The sequence below is a fragment of the Solea solea genome, chromosome 12 (assembly GCF_958295425.1).
Source record: "Solea solea chromosome 12, fSolSol10.1, whole genome shotgun sequence".
Taxonomy (NCBI): Eukaryota; Metazoa; Chordata; class Actinopteri; order Pleuronectiformes; family Soleidae; genus Solea; species Solea solea.
Window position 1 is genome coordinate 20945099 of NC_081145.1, and position 18641 is coordinate 20963739.

The 18641-nt window shown below is 39.8% G+C and overlaps 1 protein-coding gene across 4 annotated transcripts in view; it reads right to left on the reverse strand.

Annotated features, from left to right (window-relative positions):
- The window catches only part of grm8b (glutamate receptor, metabotropic 8b), a 95599-nt gene that overhangs the window by 46267 nt on the left and 30691 nt on the right, over positions 1–18641 (reverse strand). For all 4 annotated transcript variants that reach the window (XM_058645220.1, XM_058645219.1, XM_058645218.1 and 1 more), the window contains exon 3: positions 7425–7641. In XM_058645220.1, coding sequence (XP_058501203.1) covers positions 7425–7641 — 217 coding nt within the window. The remainder of the gene's footprint in view (positions 1–7424; positions 7642–18641) is intronic.

An 18641-nucleotide genomic window follows, 5' to 3' on the forward strand; every position in this document is an offset into this window, starting at 1 on the left:
GTTAGTTTTCAATCAAATACAGTTAAAGATTGCCTTCAAACCCAAACTTACTCTGCCGAGCTTTGTGCGTCTCAGTTTCACACTGACCATCTAGAACCCGATATTCAACATTCAACACAACTTCAAAAATGAACTCAATTTGGATGCTTCTTCTTTCAGCGTCTCTCTTTCCAAGAGTGCTTTGTTGGACAGCTCATATTCGTGCCTGACCAGATTCTTATTATTCAAATTAATCTAATAATAAACAAAGAATAATGACCAGATTAATTAATAAAGAACACCACGAAAACAAACCATGGTACAACACAAAGCAGCATATTACTCAAAGTTCTCAGGAGACTTTGTCTGCCTGTCTATCCTGTTATTTTCATTTGTACATATACACTGTAAATAAAAAACATTATAGCATTTCAGTGTCACATAAATATCGCGTTTCCTTGTTCTAGTTGTTCGTTTATGGAATGTATGTAAGCATTTATGAATAAATAAGAGGGCCTGAAATGAGACCAGCAACGGCCACTGCTACACATAGATATGCACACGGTCTATGATGATACTTTCATATATCAACGTGAAAGAAGAGGTGATGAAAAACCAGGAGGAGTTGCCTCCTGAAGGGACTTTATCCTTGCAAATAAATGTGGAAATAATAAAGATGGACACACAGACACACCGTGAAGTTAATGAGGTTCAGCGAGGACTTTTCCAGCAGAGAAAAACAAAGTGTAAATCAGCTGCTGAGGCTTTTCCTGCTGTGTTCATGTCACGTCATTAACAGACTCTGCATGAAAGCCCCTTACCCTAAACTTATCACAGCTAAGGCCAACACAATTCTACCTTAAACCATAAACAGCCCTTTTAGGTGAGACAGAGTGTAAGGCGCAGCCAAATCGTCCTCACTTTCACAAAATGTCCTCACTCCTCCTGTGGTTTATAACTTTGTTGGTCCTCATAAACATATATGTACAAGTACACACACACACACACACACAGATGTGATAATGTAGTAATATATCCTGAACAAACAGAAAAGGAAATCCCTGCAGCTTTTAACAGGCTGAGGATTTACTCTGCTGTGAGCTGCTGAACCGACAATTACACATGAGAGAATCAGTACCATCCCTCACAATGAATTAGAAAGTGAACGGAAATAGACATTCAGTGACAGTAAATTGTCACGTCTCTTTCTCGTGTTTGGGTTGGAAACAACCCGGTCACACATCACCCCATGACATTCGTCTGAACTCTCATCTTCACCTCTCTTGTGCACTGTCCATTGCCTACTCGGAGCTCTCAAGTGAGTCACGCGCATTTCAATAAGTTCACACGCCACACACATGACATACATTTCTCACGCCGAGAAGTGATAAAACTCACTGCACATAAATTAGTCCCCCATGAACGGATAAAATGAATGGACTTAAATTGGCAACCCGAAAATAATATTTCTTGTCTGAGCACTCGTTACACGAACAAAATGCTGTGAATGTGTGCACAGGTTTCAGATGAGATGGTATCACGCAAAAATAAGCTATTTATTTATTTGGTTTAGTGGAATTTGTCCTCTATTACATATTATCTTTAAACACTAACCCGACTACCTACCTACCCGTCCCCTACTCTCACTACAGAATACAATATCATCTGCAAACAGTCCACAGAGTCTCCTGTCAAACCTCTATAAATCTTGGAAATCACAGCAAATAAATCATAATGCAAACAAGTAAAGAAAGACAGAAACACAACATAATGGTAAATAATAAAGCTCTTTCCTGTTGACTCAGACAGGAAGTCCTATTTTCAACTGTGTGAGCAAGAAAAGTGGAGCTTTTTCAGCACACTTTTAATTATGTGGCGGTAGACACGCACATCTGATAATATATTGGAGTTTTTTTAATTTGGAAAAGGACGTCTCACAGCAAGACTCCCGCCAGACTCAATAAACATGGTTGGGGACATTCAAAGGTGCATCTAATGGACCTGTTGCTAATAACAGATATCATTTAAACAATTCCTGCAACAATCTTTACACTGACCAAGCCCACTCGCCTCTTTCATTCCTCGCCTTTGAGGCCATGAATGCCGGGCTATGAAAGGTTGCCTAGGTAACACATGCACGGCCCTTGACATGAAAGTCAGGTGAAGCAAGGAAAGTAGTATGTCCACAAAGCTGCCGGTCTAACTTAAAGCAAATGTCTCCCTTTGCCCCCGTCCTCACCTCTTTTGACAGTCCGTACTCTTGTGGCGAGTGATTTTCAGGGGTTGAAATCTTCCACATTTGAACCTTTATATAATATAAAATCAGCATTCATCTCAGCTGACCAGTTTAAAAGGTTTTCATCAGCAACACTGCTGTTATGAGATTTTTTTAGAAGCTAATGTGAGCATGACATATTTAACTGATCTTTTTGTTACTTCTGTTCAAAACACCAGTCAGAGAAAGTCAGGCAGCAAAGTTTCCTTTCCCCATTAAAATTCAATTTAAATGTTGCCTTAAAACTTTAATGAGCTTATTTAGAGCATCATTATATGATGAGTGAAGCAAATGAGGAGGTGAGAAAATGGTGATGGTCCATATGTCAGCTGGCTTTAGTTCTATCGCACAAACCTGCCTCAACATCTGTCTCTGACTCCTGCCTAACAGGAGGGAATGAGCAAAATCAGAAGAAACCTGTTAGATACACATACAGATTCTGCTATTCAAAGCCAAAAATAACAAGAGAAAATATAAAAGGAAACTGCATTATGTGCTTATAACGTAAATAAAGACACACCGAAAATCTCTTAGCAATGCTGATTTTAAACAGTGATTATCTAATGGAGATTTATAGCCACTCAGACAGAATGTGCTGGGAATGATGAGACTAAAGGTATAATATACTCTCTGTTTTACAAGATGTGCCTGAAACAAGGAGAGTAAACAGTGTAGAATGAATCATATGATAGACTAATAATAATTTATATTGCTTAATTTCTCACCGAAAATATGTCAGCTACGGCACCTGTGACGCAAAACATTCTTACCATAAATGCAAGGTAAAATAATTCTGAAAATAATGAGTTTGAGAATCATTATAAAATAATAATTTAAGTATTATTGCAACTGTATTAAAACTCTGGGATGGTCCTTTAGTGGTAAACTAGGTGTCAGATTAAGGTCATATTACACTATCCTTCACGTGGAAAAAGAAAATGAACATTACTCTGACACGGTTACTGCCTTTCGTCATGTTCAGAGTCGTTTCCTTGTGTTTGAAGCCGGTGAGTATCACAGACATTTTACTCATTACCCTTTGTCTGTCGCCGCTCATTCCCCTGCTGCTGCTGGATGAGCATCAGGACAGCATGAGGCATGTCTGTCCTCTCACAGTGGAATGGGGTGATGAAATCCACAGCAAGTGCTCATCACCACCGCTCAGTTAGGACCTGTGCGATAACTCAACGCTCTGTGTGTCCATGACAGGAGGAAAAAAAGCAATTCATCCCTGTTCTATTAAACACATAAAGAAACTAGATGCAGATGGACCACAATGATTGCTTTTGATTCAGATGTTCTTGAAACGGTGATTGATCTACTGTCCTGGTTCTCAAACTGTGGGATGTGTACCACCACAGATATACTGTTCTACTGTATATACGAGGGGATTTGATCGGAGTGGAGCTGAGAAAAGTCTGTAGCTATATTTGCTTGGCTTTGCTTTGCTTGCCGTTCCAGAAAGTGGAAACATGCCATTTGAAATCAAAATATACAGCCTAGATGCACATCAGACGTGTTTGAAGCATTTCTGGTTCTACAGCATAGAGGACAAAGCGATGTAAAGTAATGTGTGGACTTATTTAAGTAGCTGTAGAAATAGCTTTTGCTCATAAGAAGTGGTGTCTCGTCAAACCTTGTGTTTTTTTCCTCTCTATCATTTTATTGCTTGTTCATGACCGACGTGTTTATTTTGGTCTAGGATTGAGAGTCACGCCCACTTATTGCCCCACACCTGCGTATGCAGAGTGGATGGGGACATTATCTATTTAAAACCATCATTGATCCAGAGTGTAGTTCCTCATCTCCTCACCATGTTCGATTAGCTCCTGCTAACAGACAATGGCAATGTATTCTATTTGTTAGAGGAAAGATGATCTCCAAACCCCAGACGAGTCATTTTGCTCCGCTAACTTGTTTTCAAGAGAGGAAAGGTGAAGAAATCCCCGCCAATGAAATATTCATCCACTTCCCAGTCTAGAGCGGGAAGATGCTGCTTCCAGGAAAAAAATGAAAAGAAGCATAGCAGATATCAGGAAAATATAGCAACGGTTCAACCAAAATAAGATAAAAAAAAATATGACCTTGAATGAGCAAAAGTGAAACGTAAATAAGAAAACTATGAGGAACGGATATGAGACAAAGTGTGTCTTGTGCGAGAGCGAAAAAGAGATTAAGGGATAAAGTAGTGGAGAAGGAGAGATGGAGAATGAGGAGCTGAGAGAAAGGCAAGTAAGGAAAGCAGATTATCTTCTGGAGGCTTTCACACATCTTAAGAAGCAAAAGATGGAACTTTTCTCCCCAAATTGAGTTATCTGACGGAACACTAGTGAATACTAATCTGCAGCGCATACACACACACACACTCTCACACACACACACCAAGGCTGAGTTTAGAAGAGGAAATGAACATTTGACTTTATTGAAATGTTTTTGGTCGACACACAAAGGTAAAATCATCACGGGCTGCTTTGTGCTTTTTCTCACTTTTCTTGACAGTGGACTGAAGCTCTCAGTTTTCAGTTTGTGTTTCCGACAGCTGCTGAGAAATTGTGGCACATTTCCATAGATTCAGCATTCATTTACTCAACCATTGCTAGAATAATGAGGACAAACCCAAACTTCAGGTTTAAGCTGAATTGTAAAATGATTTATAAAAGACTAACGCTGGCAATAATAACTGAGTTCCATGTTATGTGAATATGTGAGTTATGTGAGTTTGACTTAGCAGAGATAATCAACTAAGTTATTTGGTCGCCCTTTCTCTTTATGCTGCTACATGGAGTCTTTAATGCTGCTTTCAAAGACCAGCAACTGCCACTGCTACACATAGATATACACACGGTCTATGATGATACTTTCATATATCAACGTGAAAGAAGAGGTGATGAAAAACCAGGAGGAGTTGTCGTCTCCGCCTCGAGACGACAACAACAGATGACACCCAAAACACAAACAAACAAAAAGCATCTCTCAGGGACAACACAACAATAACACCTACACACAGGTTTTAAAGATGAATGTATACTTAAAGCTGCTGAGCTGAATTCAGGCAGGAGTTCACACAGAAGTCAGTCTACTGTTGGCAGGAAGTTTTAAAATGAAAGGGATATTCATTCTGACTTTCTATTTGTCCAAAGGCCATTTTTTATTCGCTATAAGACACGTTTTGCGCAAGCACATTTTGGCATTACCGTAATTACACAACGGTTTGAGCTATCGGAAAAATTCCAACGGTTTCTGAAGTTGCAAGTCAAAGCCAACATGTGGTTATTACGGTAATTTCACTCACACTGTTGCAGGAAGCCGGCGAATCAGCATCTCTGTCACCAGAGAGGAGAGATTTGGAAAAAAGCCTGTACATAGTTTTCCATTTTTTGGCCTGTTTTTAGACATTGAGACAGACTCAAACTAATTTTATTTTAAATATGTTTTATACTGTTCAAATTTTAAATTGAACACACAAAATCTGGTGTCCGTGTACAACTACAGTGTTTTTTCTCAATAAAACGTTTTGCTTTTCCTTATTTCAAATTGTTAATACACTATTTTAACATGCAGTGAATTGTAAATGACTGCCAGATATTGAACGTTATTCTGGAAAAAACGGCCAAAAGCACTTAACTCACAGGACATTTTCTGGCCCTTTTATGGTTAAAATAAACAAGAAAGGCTTCGGTGTTAAAGGGTTAATGTAATCGAAACATCTCTGAATTTGGTAATTAACTAAATGATCAGTGATTGGCATTTAATCAATGCATCTTGCTGGATTAGCCTGCAGTGTCTGCAGCAGCATCTGAGAGGATTCATACCATCACATGTCACTCCTGTGGATATAAATACTATACATTTACAGTCTGCTAATGAAGGCACTTCCATGTGCAACACTGTGTGTGTGTGTGTGTGTGTGTGTTTAAAGCAACAGCAGACATGAAAGCTCTCTGATGCCACAGAGGAGCCACAGCTGCTCTCTGCACAGCATCTTGTTATTAATCTAAAGCTTTTTAACAACACTGTAGTCGTGGCCATTCTTCATGATTACTGCTGCCGCTGCCATTTACACACAGATTACGGCGGTGTCACAGACCCAGCTAAATATATACATGTAGTAAGGGGCCTATATTCGTAAAAGCCGAATACAAATATGCCCTTTATGACACAACGTTGAGAGAAATCTTAGAACTCTTTTCTCACATATAAGACTAGATAGATCCTATTAAATTCTATTTTTAGAGCATCTCATCTTTCAGAGAGCTGCTGGTATGCAGAACTCAAAAGATTAAAAAGCATTATTCATTTACTTAAGATAACTTTGCAAACCAGCTATTCAACAAAGCTGAATTTGGTCTACTTTCCATGGTTACTGACCCAAAACGTTTGACGACGTTTGACCGATACATTTAAAATAGCATCCGAAGACACAGCACAACAAAAACATCAAACCTCAAGAGGAACTATTGTGCCTCACAAATGATCAGAATTTGTAGACACTTACCAGGGACCACATGGAATTCTGCGAGTTCTAACAATCACTTTAGTGCCACGGCATACGTCACTGTTTTAAGACTGGAAACTGCAGTCGTTACAAACTGTGAGTAAAACGGGAAAGTGGCACCCTGCCGAGGCATGCGCTGATTGCTTATAATATGGTTGCACCCACAAGACTGTTTCCATTTGACATCAGGTATGACAAACTTCACTGATTCTTGATCCTTGAAGATGAAAACAGTGGAACTCCTTCAGATTAATTGCAACACATTTTCTGATTAGTAAAACATCTTTTAACTGACTGACAGCCCCTGTTTTAAAGTATATTTTCTTTTGATCGGTGATTCAAAGAGAAACTATTTGATTCATCCTCAAACACAATGAAACTACCACACACACCTGATCCTTTACATGCACAGACACTGATGAATTGCACTTATAGCCTGATTTGTATTGGAGCTCCTCTGGGTGCCGTAACATTTCAATCAGGGTTTGATTAGGGTCACAGTGACCATGTGGAGAAAAAAAAGGCGTCAACCTCTTCATGTAATTTCATAAAGTGTCACTGGCACAACGTCTTGTGCACTCATCAATGAGCAGTGAACAGGAAGATACCACAGGGGTCTGAACTCTCATTTCCTTATTTGAAGTTCTGATAGGAGAACTACACAAGTTTTCTTACCCAGCTCTCTGGAGATCTGGACGAAGGCCTCCACGCCGCTTTCGCCATAGTTTCCTTCGGAGGCTAGCGTGGAAACATAGTTCCAGCCCATCGCCGTCACAATGTCCAGCATGGCCTGAGCCTGGTAGGAGTCTGGAGGGACGACGCGGGAGAAGAAGTCATAGCGGGTGTTGTCGCTAAGCTCTGGGGCTGTCGATGCGTAGCTGATCTGAGGAATCTGTGGAGACACCGAAAAGGCAATGGTTTGAATAATAGAAAGTGTGGTACACCAGTCATACAGCGTTTCCAGGCGCTTTCTCATTCAGGTCAATTAATAGTGATATTCTAAAATATTACATCTGTTTGATGATTTCAGCTTCTTAAATATGTTTTTTTCTGCTCCTTGTTGAGATTAAACTAAATGTCTTCAGTGTGTGTGTGATGTCTCTCATCATTTTGAGATTTGGAAACACAGATCAATATTTTCCACCAATCTGTGGCAATTTACTGTTCAAACACTGCTGCTAGTGACTGTTCTACTACACCTACCAAGCATAAAGGTCCCCTTGGGGGAATGATTGCAGTACTTTACCTGCCCAGGGTGGGATAGTAGTCGTTTGATTTAGCTCAGTTTATTACGATGAACATATTTTTTGTTGACAAACGGCCACTACTACAATCCCAAAACGTGACTGTTTGGGGAAAAGCTGCTGATGAACCTCAACAATGATCTATTTTCCAGCGATTCTGCCTGTTGCAGCTATAAATCAGTGAGTAACATACCTATATACCCCTCAAATGATGTATACATTTCTTGTATGATTTCAATTTAAATTTGCCCTTCATGCGTTTGTTTCATTTGTGTCTTTCCAAAGTCTTAGCAGCAGACTATAAACAAGAGACCAAAAAGTAGAAAACTGTGTTTACAGTGTTGTACGTCGGTGTGTCCCACAGTATATTTGTTGCGATCCAGATAAAACCTTAAATCCTGACCTTCCCCTGCTTCCTGTTGTTCTGTCTCTTGTCAGAGTCGAGTTAGCGAGCTCTGCTGTGTGAATTAAGAAGGCGGATCAGGACATAGATCCTGCAGCAGAAGGGCCGACAGGCCCAGCAGGGATGGATAATGGTCCTTTATAGAAGGATTGAAGGGCTGATTGATTTGACTTCAGTCGGAGGCTGAGGTGTTGGGCTGCGTGCCGCCGGATGCCTCATCAGGATTCACAGAGGAGGAGGAGGAGGGAGGAAGACGGATGACCAAGGGCCTGACAGCAATACAAATGTCACTTGGGCCGACTCGCTCAGTGACAAGAAGCAAATTAAAGGCCTATACTGTAAATACAAACCTGTCTGAGAGCTGACACTATCAGAGCACTGCAGGTTTAACACATCAGAGACGAGCTGAACATCCCTTTTTTTTTTCTTTTTCCTCCACCAGAGCCAAGCACATACAACAACTAGGCATCTGACACTTTTTAGACTTTCTAAACTTTAAATGTTTCCTCAACTATTTGACTGGAGAAGGAAGTTAGCTGAAGTTAACATTCTCCATTTGTTGTGAAAAAAAAGTATAACACACTTGGCCGTGATAACATCGCAACATAGAAGTATTCAGAATGTGTCTGACTTTCTGTTTCTAACTTCAGGAAAGTGTGCGAATGACACACCTGTTAACACGTACAGTATATACAGAGGCTATAAGAAATATAGAATGTCTTATATCCTTTTTTTCTCAGCACAACCTATAGGTAATATCATGAAACATTTTCTTCCATTTTCACCAACTATATAAACACACCAAAAAAAGGCAAGAAAATGACTCAAAGTGTTTAAAATCGGATTGAATTTGTGAAATTTGGAAACACATCACAGTTGGCTCATTTTCATGAACAAAAAGAAAAGAAGACTTCTGCTCAATTATTGCACGACTAAAAAATGACTCGACAACATAAGACGATCTGTGCCGCGTGAGCACTAAGGGTTAACACCAAAGTGGAATCGTGTGAGGCTCGCCGACCTGCCCCAAATTTCCAGGAATTGTTTATTCATGAAAAAGGACATCAAAGAATAAAAACAAAAATCTAATTCAGGGATAGAAATCCTGCTTCAGGATCCACAATTTTGGGCAGCATCAGCAGTGGAACAAATACTGTGACAGACAGTTTACGACTCTGGAGTAGCTGTTCATAATGTTGACAATGTCAATGAAGTAAAGAGGTGAAGACGGTAAATACGTGTCCATCACAGATACAGACATCAGCATAAACTGTTATTATCAAGTTTGATTTTGACAAAGAAAGACTAATAATATTATTCCCAATAATATTGGGAGATAGTCAAGGTTGTATCATAAAAGTGTGACAAGTGTGATAAAAAAAAACAAAAAAAAAAACATGCTTTCAATCCAAACACTGCACTGCATGTCAAATATGAGGTTTTGATGTGACCAGGGAGACTGATCACATCAGAAATCACCAAAACATTATGGAGGTGGGTGTACACACACACACACACACAGACACACTACAGTTAAGGCTGAAATAACAGCAGCTGCACACAAAAAAATAAGATGAGGACCCACCATTAGCATTAATGATGCATTGTGGGCTGAATAAACAGCAGCATCACTTATTGATGCTCAGTCAGCTGCCGCTCCATTAAAAACACATCAGCTAGTCGTATTTACACGCCCCGCTTCTGTATTTAAAAGGACAATACTGTTGTTCTTTTTTTGCCCGACCTAATGGGAATTGTGAATTGTGGCACTGCTGATATTTTTCCAAATTTGGAACTCTGGTGAGTTAAGCGTCAAGTATAAATACACACACTCATAAAATGACTGGTTTAATGCTGCAACGTGGTGCGTTTTTTTATGGGATTCATGTTACAATGACATCTTGGACTGTTTTAATGCTGCAATGCATTTTTTTGCTCAGGTGTGTTTATATAGTTGGTGAAAATGAAAATTCATATATATATATCATTTTATCAGATTGCCTACAGGTTGTGCTGTAAAAAATGGTATGAGACACTCTATATTGCACATATATGCTTACAGCCTCTGTATATACGTTTTAACATAGTAATGAAAAATTCTCTGTGTTCTAAGGGTTAATGCAATAAAGAAAAACCACTGTAAGCCTCTTTTCTTACTTAAGTGAGGCTTTTGTTAAATGGCTAAACTCGGTTTTTCCTTGTGTCCCTGCTGGCAGCCTTATTTTTAGAGACAGCAAGCTTCTGCGTCTCTTGTTTCTTGAGGCAGGGCGTGCGCACAGTCAGCACTAGACTATGTGTCTAAGACTCTGGTTTCTGGGCTTTTTTTTTCTTTTGATCAAAACACAGCAGTAGTGATAATAATCACAACGACGACAGAAATGGTTTCTGAAATGAGACGTTTGCTGAAGTCACACAGTCAAACAATATTCCCTATTGTTTTTAAATAAATGGCAGGTACCGTCAGAGAAAAGAAATCTAGCTCGTGCCCTGATGGTGGCTTCTGAGGGAGTCCCTGTTGTGACTGGAGGACTGTAATTCTTATTAGCTGCCTAACTGGAAATCCTGCTGATCTGCTCCTGGCACACACATATCTCAAGGCTTACAATGGTGCAATCACCCGCACAAACAAAGGAAACACAGCTGTAGTGAAGGTAATTTGGTGGTTCATTATTTTTTTTTTACTGCCGCTGCTACACAAAGGGCTGTTCTTTCTTTTTTAAAGAGTAGCTGTTCAGAACATTAAATCCAATATCTATCATAAATATACGGTCTGTTGAAAGGTTTTTAACTTTCATCACGGTTGAAAACTGGCACATGAAAGCATAAAGATCCCAAATCAGGCATCAGAATAAATGCAGAATTACTGCACTGGTTCTAACCACAGGAAGTGTGTTTATCTAAATGTAACAACTGCTTTTATTTATGATCAAAAGACGATGAGAAAAGTAATGAATAAATAGCTATGTATAATATTACATAACATAACAGTCTCTCTCTCTCGCCCTCTCTTTTGTGGTACAAATAATGTCCTTTTTATGGTGTTGTGGAGAGAGTAGTGGACTGCAACCTATTTCACATATTGGACAACATTTTTCATCAGTGTGGTGTGACGTAGTCTGGACACAGAAACATCTGAGGCCTCTAAATGGCAGAAACTGAATCCGTTAACCCTTAACCAAGCGTATCGCAGACAATGCATTCGCTCAAGTGCACTTTGCATTACCGTAATTATGTGACGGTTTGCGCCATCGGAAAAATTTGGACGGTTTCTGAAAGCTGAGAAGTTGCACGAGAAAAGCCAAATTGTGGTTATTGCGGTAATTTCACTCGCACTATTTGCAGGGAAACCGGCGAATCAGCGTCTTTGTCACCAGAAAGGGAAAAAGTGGGGAAAACGCCTGTACTAACGGCGTATTTCCACCGGCTCTACTCGCCTCGCCACGCCACGGTTTAAGTAGCGTTTCCACTAGCATAGTACCTGGTACCAGGTACTATTTTTAGTACCTGCTCCGGTGAGGTTCCAAAAGTGTGCTGAGTAGGTACTATGTGATGATTGGTCAGACTGCCGGCCACTGACTGGCCAGAATGCCGAACTGATCAGAACTCAGTTAAAAAACTTAACAATCCTAAAAACATGGGTTAATCTCCAACAACTACAGGAGTCTGGTGTAAAGTCACTAGTTACTCGCGTGTGTGTGTGTGTGTGTGTGTCGCATATAAAATCTCAGCCGTGCAGTGATGACTCCGCCCACGTTAAGTAGGTACTTTTTTGTAGTGGAGATGCAACCTAATCTTGCATCTTTTATTATTCATGTACAACTACAGCATTTTTTCTTAATAAAATGTTTTGTTTTTCTTCATTTTCAGTTGTTAATACACTATTTTAGTAAATTGTAAATAACTGCCAGAAATTGAAAGTTATTCTGGAAAAATGGGCAAAAGCAATTACTCACAGGACATTTTTTGGCTCTTTTTATGGTTAAAAAAAAAAAAAAATCCAGATGCACATTTTGAGGCTTAAGTGTTAAAGGGTTTATAGCTTTTTCTTTTGTGAAAACCAAATTCTGAATTGATTGTAAACCATTTTTTGTTGGTCCAATGTTTGTTTCAGGACTAAGTTACACCTATTTACAATTTTCAAGTACAGCAATTATGTGAAAACGTCCTAAAAAAAAACAGCCGATGATTTAAAACATCTGAGTAGAGAGCACCGACCTCCTACCTCAAAGACTGTCCTGTCAATCCGTCTGTCACTGACCTGTCAGTCAGTCTGCTCTGATGATGACTGACATGAACCAACAGAAACATCTAAAAAAGTCAAATGATCTATAGAACTAGAAAAACCACTCAGAGAATGCAAAACTCAGCCATGGCTCTTCAACCGCCCCCCCCCCCATCCATAACCTACTGTACATCCCCACTTTGATTTCATCAATATCTATGCGGTTCACAGACTAACAGACAAGGCAGAAACGTTAAGATATAAAGAGATATAGTTTCCAACAGTGGACAAGCTTTGCTTAGTCAGAAACAACTTGTGAAAAACAAAAACCTCGCTGCTCTCAGTGGAAAAACAGGGACGCATTTGCTGTGTGTGCGTGTGTGAGCGTGTGGACATCTTTACATCTGAGGACACGACACGCTCACTGTTTTCTGCCAACCTGGGGTGTTTCAAGTGACTGATGTTCATCGTCCTGTGACAGCCTCAAGCTTTCCGCGCGGCTGAACGACGAAAGACGGAATCCATCTAAGTGACAGCAGCCGTCCATCATCCTTCACTCTGCACTCTGATTAGCTTATTTAAAGTAAAGGCTCTATTTGCCGTCATCAGTCGCTTTCCCTGGACAACAAACAGCGTCGGCCTTGGGGCAAAGTCCCACGTGAGTCCCGCTGTTGCTGCTCCGTTTCTTCTAATCTGTCTCTCTCGCATCAAACTGCATTGAGGGTGGAATTGGAATGACTTGCTGCTCTGGTGAAAAGCCCTGAACAGAAATAAACCTAAACCTCGAGGTGGTTTCCTGTTTAAATTAAATGCACAAATTAAACTGAAGGAGTCATTTATTAATTTGTTTTTCAAAAATGACATTCCTCTTTAGGGAGGTATACACACACATCTTGTGCATCTTCTAAGTAATACTGATTATGTTAAGAAAAAATAAACTATTACTTTAGGAATTAAAAGCTTCTTCTGAAATACAAACATCAGTCAGCACTGCCTCTGTATATTCCCATCATTTGTCTAAGCAGAGGAGGATCTTAATGACCCTGATTTAACGAGTCCCACCTGTTTTAGTGCGAGTTAGTTCAATTGACTTTAATTTTGATGAAAGGATCATAAGAGTCACAAAATTAAGGATGTTGAACAGTTGTGGACTGTAAACTGTAAAACACATTTGTCTGCTTTGCAAAAGGCCTCTAAAAGAAATCCACTGATAAACGGTTGCAAAGGCGAGAGAAGCGAGGCTCCATTATTTATTTATGGAACATTAGAATTAAAATCAACAGTAAGCTGCTCCATCTGTATGAAATTACAAAAACAGCTTCATGTAAACTAGGGGTGGGGAAAAAACACTGATTCTTAAATGTGTCGCGATTCAGACGAGGACGATTCAGAATCGACATGTGACAATGGCTAATGTGAATGTGAGGCACACGGGTGCTAATGTTGCTGAGCTGTTAAAAGCATGATTCCGTTCACATTTCCAGTTTACTTTTTATTTCGTTTAATAAATGATAAAGGAAATGATTAAACTCTTGTTTCTCATTACAAGTGCACTGTTGTTAAAACAGAGATGGAAGCTTGGCCCCTGAATCATAATCAATGAGGCTTTCAATGCAAACCAACTGGTGAAGACAACGGCCCTTTAACACCTGAGCACAAACGGTAAAACAGTCTAAAAGCACAATCAGATCCTCAAGAGTCTAATGGGAGCGTCATCATGAGAGAAGAACACGTGGCTCGACATTAACCTGGGTTTACCCCGACTTCAAAGGCTCACAGTCTTTTGAAGCTCACGAGGGAAAAAGGTGAGATGAAGTTCAACATGTGTTTAGAAAGAAATAAGAACTCGTGTTTCCTTTACAAGTTCCTCTGGAGAAACTCAGGAGTGAAACGAGGGTCCTCACAGCCTCAGGTCGCTCTCAACTACATGTATATCTGATGTCTTTGAAACTCAGCTGTGTCTGCAGCAAACAGATCACACACACACACTCACACTGGAAAGAGAACGACACCCACAGTTCACCAGCACAACCCTGAAAAGAATAAGTAATGAAAACAGTCACGTTCCTCATGTGAATACTGCAATGTTTTAATAGTTTTAAGGTATGTCGTTTTAGATTTCTGATTTAATTCAGTCAGTGGTGGTAGCAAGATTAACAAAATTAGGCCAATTCTGAATTTTTTTCTCAGAATTCTTACTTTAAAAGTCAAAATTGTGATATTTTTTTCTAAGAAAAGTCAGAATTCTGACTTTCTTTCATTCTTTCAATTACTATTCTTATTTTACATGTGGCCCTAATACTCTTCTGTAGCTACAGTACGTGCATTTCCTATTTATGAAAATGCATATAAATATGTACAAGCTGCGACTAATTGTTTTCCAACAAAATGAAAGAACAAAGAATTAAGTTCATTTAGAAATCAACAACTCAGTTTCCTCTGACAGTACTTTTTTGGGAGAAAAGTTATATTTGGACAGGTTTTATTTCTCTAGCTCTGTTTGTTGCTTGTTTGGGTTTATAGACCTTGGCACCAAACAGCTCTTTTATCGAAGGCTTAAGGGATGGGATGATTCCATCTTCAAATGGGGAAAACATCAGACCTATTTTTATAATAAAAATGTCCTAGGTATGTACTTTTGTGTTTCTTTTTATTTCATTATTGTATTTTTTTTCATCAGTACTATTATTATCATTAATATTTGGTTTGTTTTGGAAAAAACATCTATTAAATAAAATTCTCAAAATCAATGAACAAAAAAACGAATATGCTGAAGCTCAAGGATTATTTTGGCCTAACCTGCGCAATGAACTGAATAAATGTTAAAAAAAAAAAAAAATAACACTTAATTCACATTTTCTTAATTTAAATAACTCTCAACTTTTTTAGCTTTTACGGTTTTTCTGAAACACAACAGAGAGCTACACAATTTGAACTAATCTCTGGGCTCAACTCAATACTGAAACACATCTTTATTTAACATTTGTTCTCACTTTACAATATTCAAATATAAATGTATTCATTTAAATTGACTTATAAAACAGACTGGAAGGCTTCTGTTCACAAGTCTAAATAATGTTTAATGAGAGAAGACGTGGTTCCAGGCGCCAATATCATGCACTAATGTCACTCAGACTGATTTTATTAACCAAGTGAGAAATATTCCAGAGAAATGTGCCATGGCAATGTTGATACGGAATGTATGAGTAAAATGTTTTTTGAAGGTGTGTTTGGATACTCACACTCACAGATTAAGATTAAGGTTCAGGGAAAAATGTGTTGGTTAAATATTAAATATTGAAAATGTCATCAACAGAGTCGTTATTGACTTGAAACTGAACTGACACCACAAACCACCGTGCACACAGGAGTAGCGTTTACTTCACTGGGGAAAACTTTGCATCTGAACATTGCAAAGTCAGCTTTCATGTTTCCCTCCATGAACTTGGAAAAACAAAATAAGTCTTCGCTGCACTTTTCATCCCGGAACATCAGCTGATGAGGTTGTTAATCACAATTAGGGGACGACTCCGTTTTCCTTTTTTCTTTTTTCCATAGCCGCATCATTTCATCAAATGTTAATAATATGGAGATGTCAGCAGAATAATTTAGACAAACTTCCCCAACATTAAACCGACAAATCAGCCGTAATGAAAACATATTTCCAGCATCATGTTTGCTGTCACTGCTGCTCTCCCACTGATTAAAATGCATTTTCTTTGAGCCGACTCTCAAAGTCTGAAGTATGAGTATCAGAACAAATGTCCCGGTATCATTTCCACCCAAAAATAACAGACTGGTCCTGACTCGGATTTTGCTCAGGGCTACATTTTTCATCGGAGAAACTGAAACCAGACGGTCTCCAAAAATAGATGGATTCACCAGACCTTCTGCTGATGTGCTGAGCTCTGTCCAATATGAAACTGAGGACACTGATGTGTCCCCTCTGTTTCACAGCTAGCTGATCCTGGCACGGGCAGCTGGGTTTGTGGTCTCAAATGTTGTCAGCAGTGACGAGCTAGCGCCGACACCAAGAATGAATTTTAATTCACCAAATGTCCCGACGGCTGAGCTAAGACAGATGGGTCTGACATCGGAAGACATGGACTGATCGTCAATGCCTTATGACCTCTTTGTCCAAGTAATTCAATGTCTTACCCAGAGAGTCAGCATCCAGGGAAACATGGTGAGGCCTGACACCAAGCTGTCCCACTTAGTACCCAGACAGCCTATAAAGAGTACTAAGTGGATACTAAGTGGGCACGAGCTGGAAGTGGGCAAATTATTCAGGTCCCATGTGGTTTCAGTAACATGGGCCCCACGTGGGAAGCCCATGTGGGCAAACACGGGGGGGGGGGGCACCATGGAAGGCACAGACAAACCCATTTGGGGCCCATATCGTCGGGCCGAGTAGAACCCTTATGGGATCCACATTTACATGCAAGTCTAGTGTTCAGTTTCTCATGTTATGATTGGACAGCACTTTGCCTGAGGGGATGATGTGAAGTGTTAAAACTTCAGTGCGGAACTTTTATCCCCCCGTGGACTTCTGAATAATTATCAAAACACTGCAACATCATGATGTACCACTTCTCTCTCTCTCCCCCTGCCTCCTCAGTTTCTCACACATACACAGAGAGAGTGAAAGGGAGACAGAGAGAGAGAGCTCTTTGCCATCTGTTGTTCAAGACACTACATTTTTGTTTCTTCTATATTTCAATCTGTCTTCTAACATAACGTTGCTGGTCCAAATAGCATCCAGGAAACTTGGAGCTGCAGTTGGTTTGGGGTGTTTTGCTTTGGGTTCAACTAGTGTTGCATGCACTTTCAATATCAGATGATCATATCTACAAGAAGCCAAAATTTTAGCAGTGGCGTCAGTTTCTTTACTGTACTTTTCATGGACGGTTCCTGGTGTTTTCAACCAAAGTCCGACCGAAGTCCATTTAGCTTTGCTACCACTATGCTACTGTTGTGCTTCCCTGTTGTGGTACTATGGGTGCAATCACACCAGCCCTTCTTAATCAAACCCTAGTTCGTTTGCTCGGAAAGTGCTGTTTGTTTGGGGACGTGTGAACGCACAAGCGAAAGAAGCAAACTCTGGTCCACCTGAAAACGTAGGTCTCAGTTAGCTTCAAGTCAATCAAATGCAGGAAGCAGGGCATTATGGGTAAAACAACCAAAACATACACGCGTGTAGAACAATAGGCGGGAGCTCCATGTTTTGCTCGTATGTGGCAGAAACAGAAGTTGTCCTGCATGAACCAACAGATGACCGAGTTTTCTTGTCTCTGCTTCAGTAGTTCTTGATGCAGCGCCGCCTCAGGTGAGGAGGGGAATACATTACTCAAAAGGTTTGGTTCTTTTCACTAAAGCGCAGAATAAAAGCAAACCTGGACCGGCTGAATGTTGCATCCCCCAATTGAACCATGTCCCCAATCGTACCGAGTCTAGCGGTCTATTAGGTGTGAAAATGACCTTATGACCTTAGGTACTGAGCTAAACTATTAGGCACTTCCTTTCGCACATTTTTGAACTGCGTTGAAGGTCTTTAGACTGTTCAGAACAGTACTCCCTCCGAAGTACAGCCTGCCGGTAATTACTGGAAGAAAGTTGTTTGTCTAAAATGACCATCATTTATCAAGTATTCCTGGCAGGTAAGCTGGGTCGTTCAGATGCGATGCCATGGCTGGAGATGTCAGCATATGAGAATGATTATCTCTCAGCACTCGCACGGAAACATCCATCAAACCATATGCAGACGCTCACGGCTTTTTCACACTCAAACGAATTGTGTGTGTAAATCTGAATTAGCCTAAGTGACATGCAGTTGGTTTTTCAGTTCACCTTGACATTAGCCAGGAAAGTTAACAGCATTAATCTTCTTTTTCTCTCACTCATTAGTTCCAGCTTTCCTGTCAAATTTGATTTATGACAATGAGAAGCATCTCTCTACAGAAATTAGATTTCCAAACATGAATCCAAATTCAGCATTTGTAGCAAAATCATTTTGAACCTTGTGA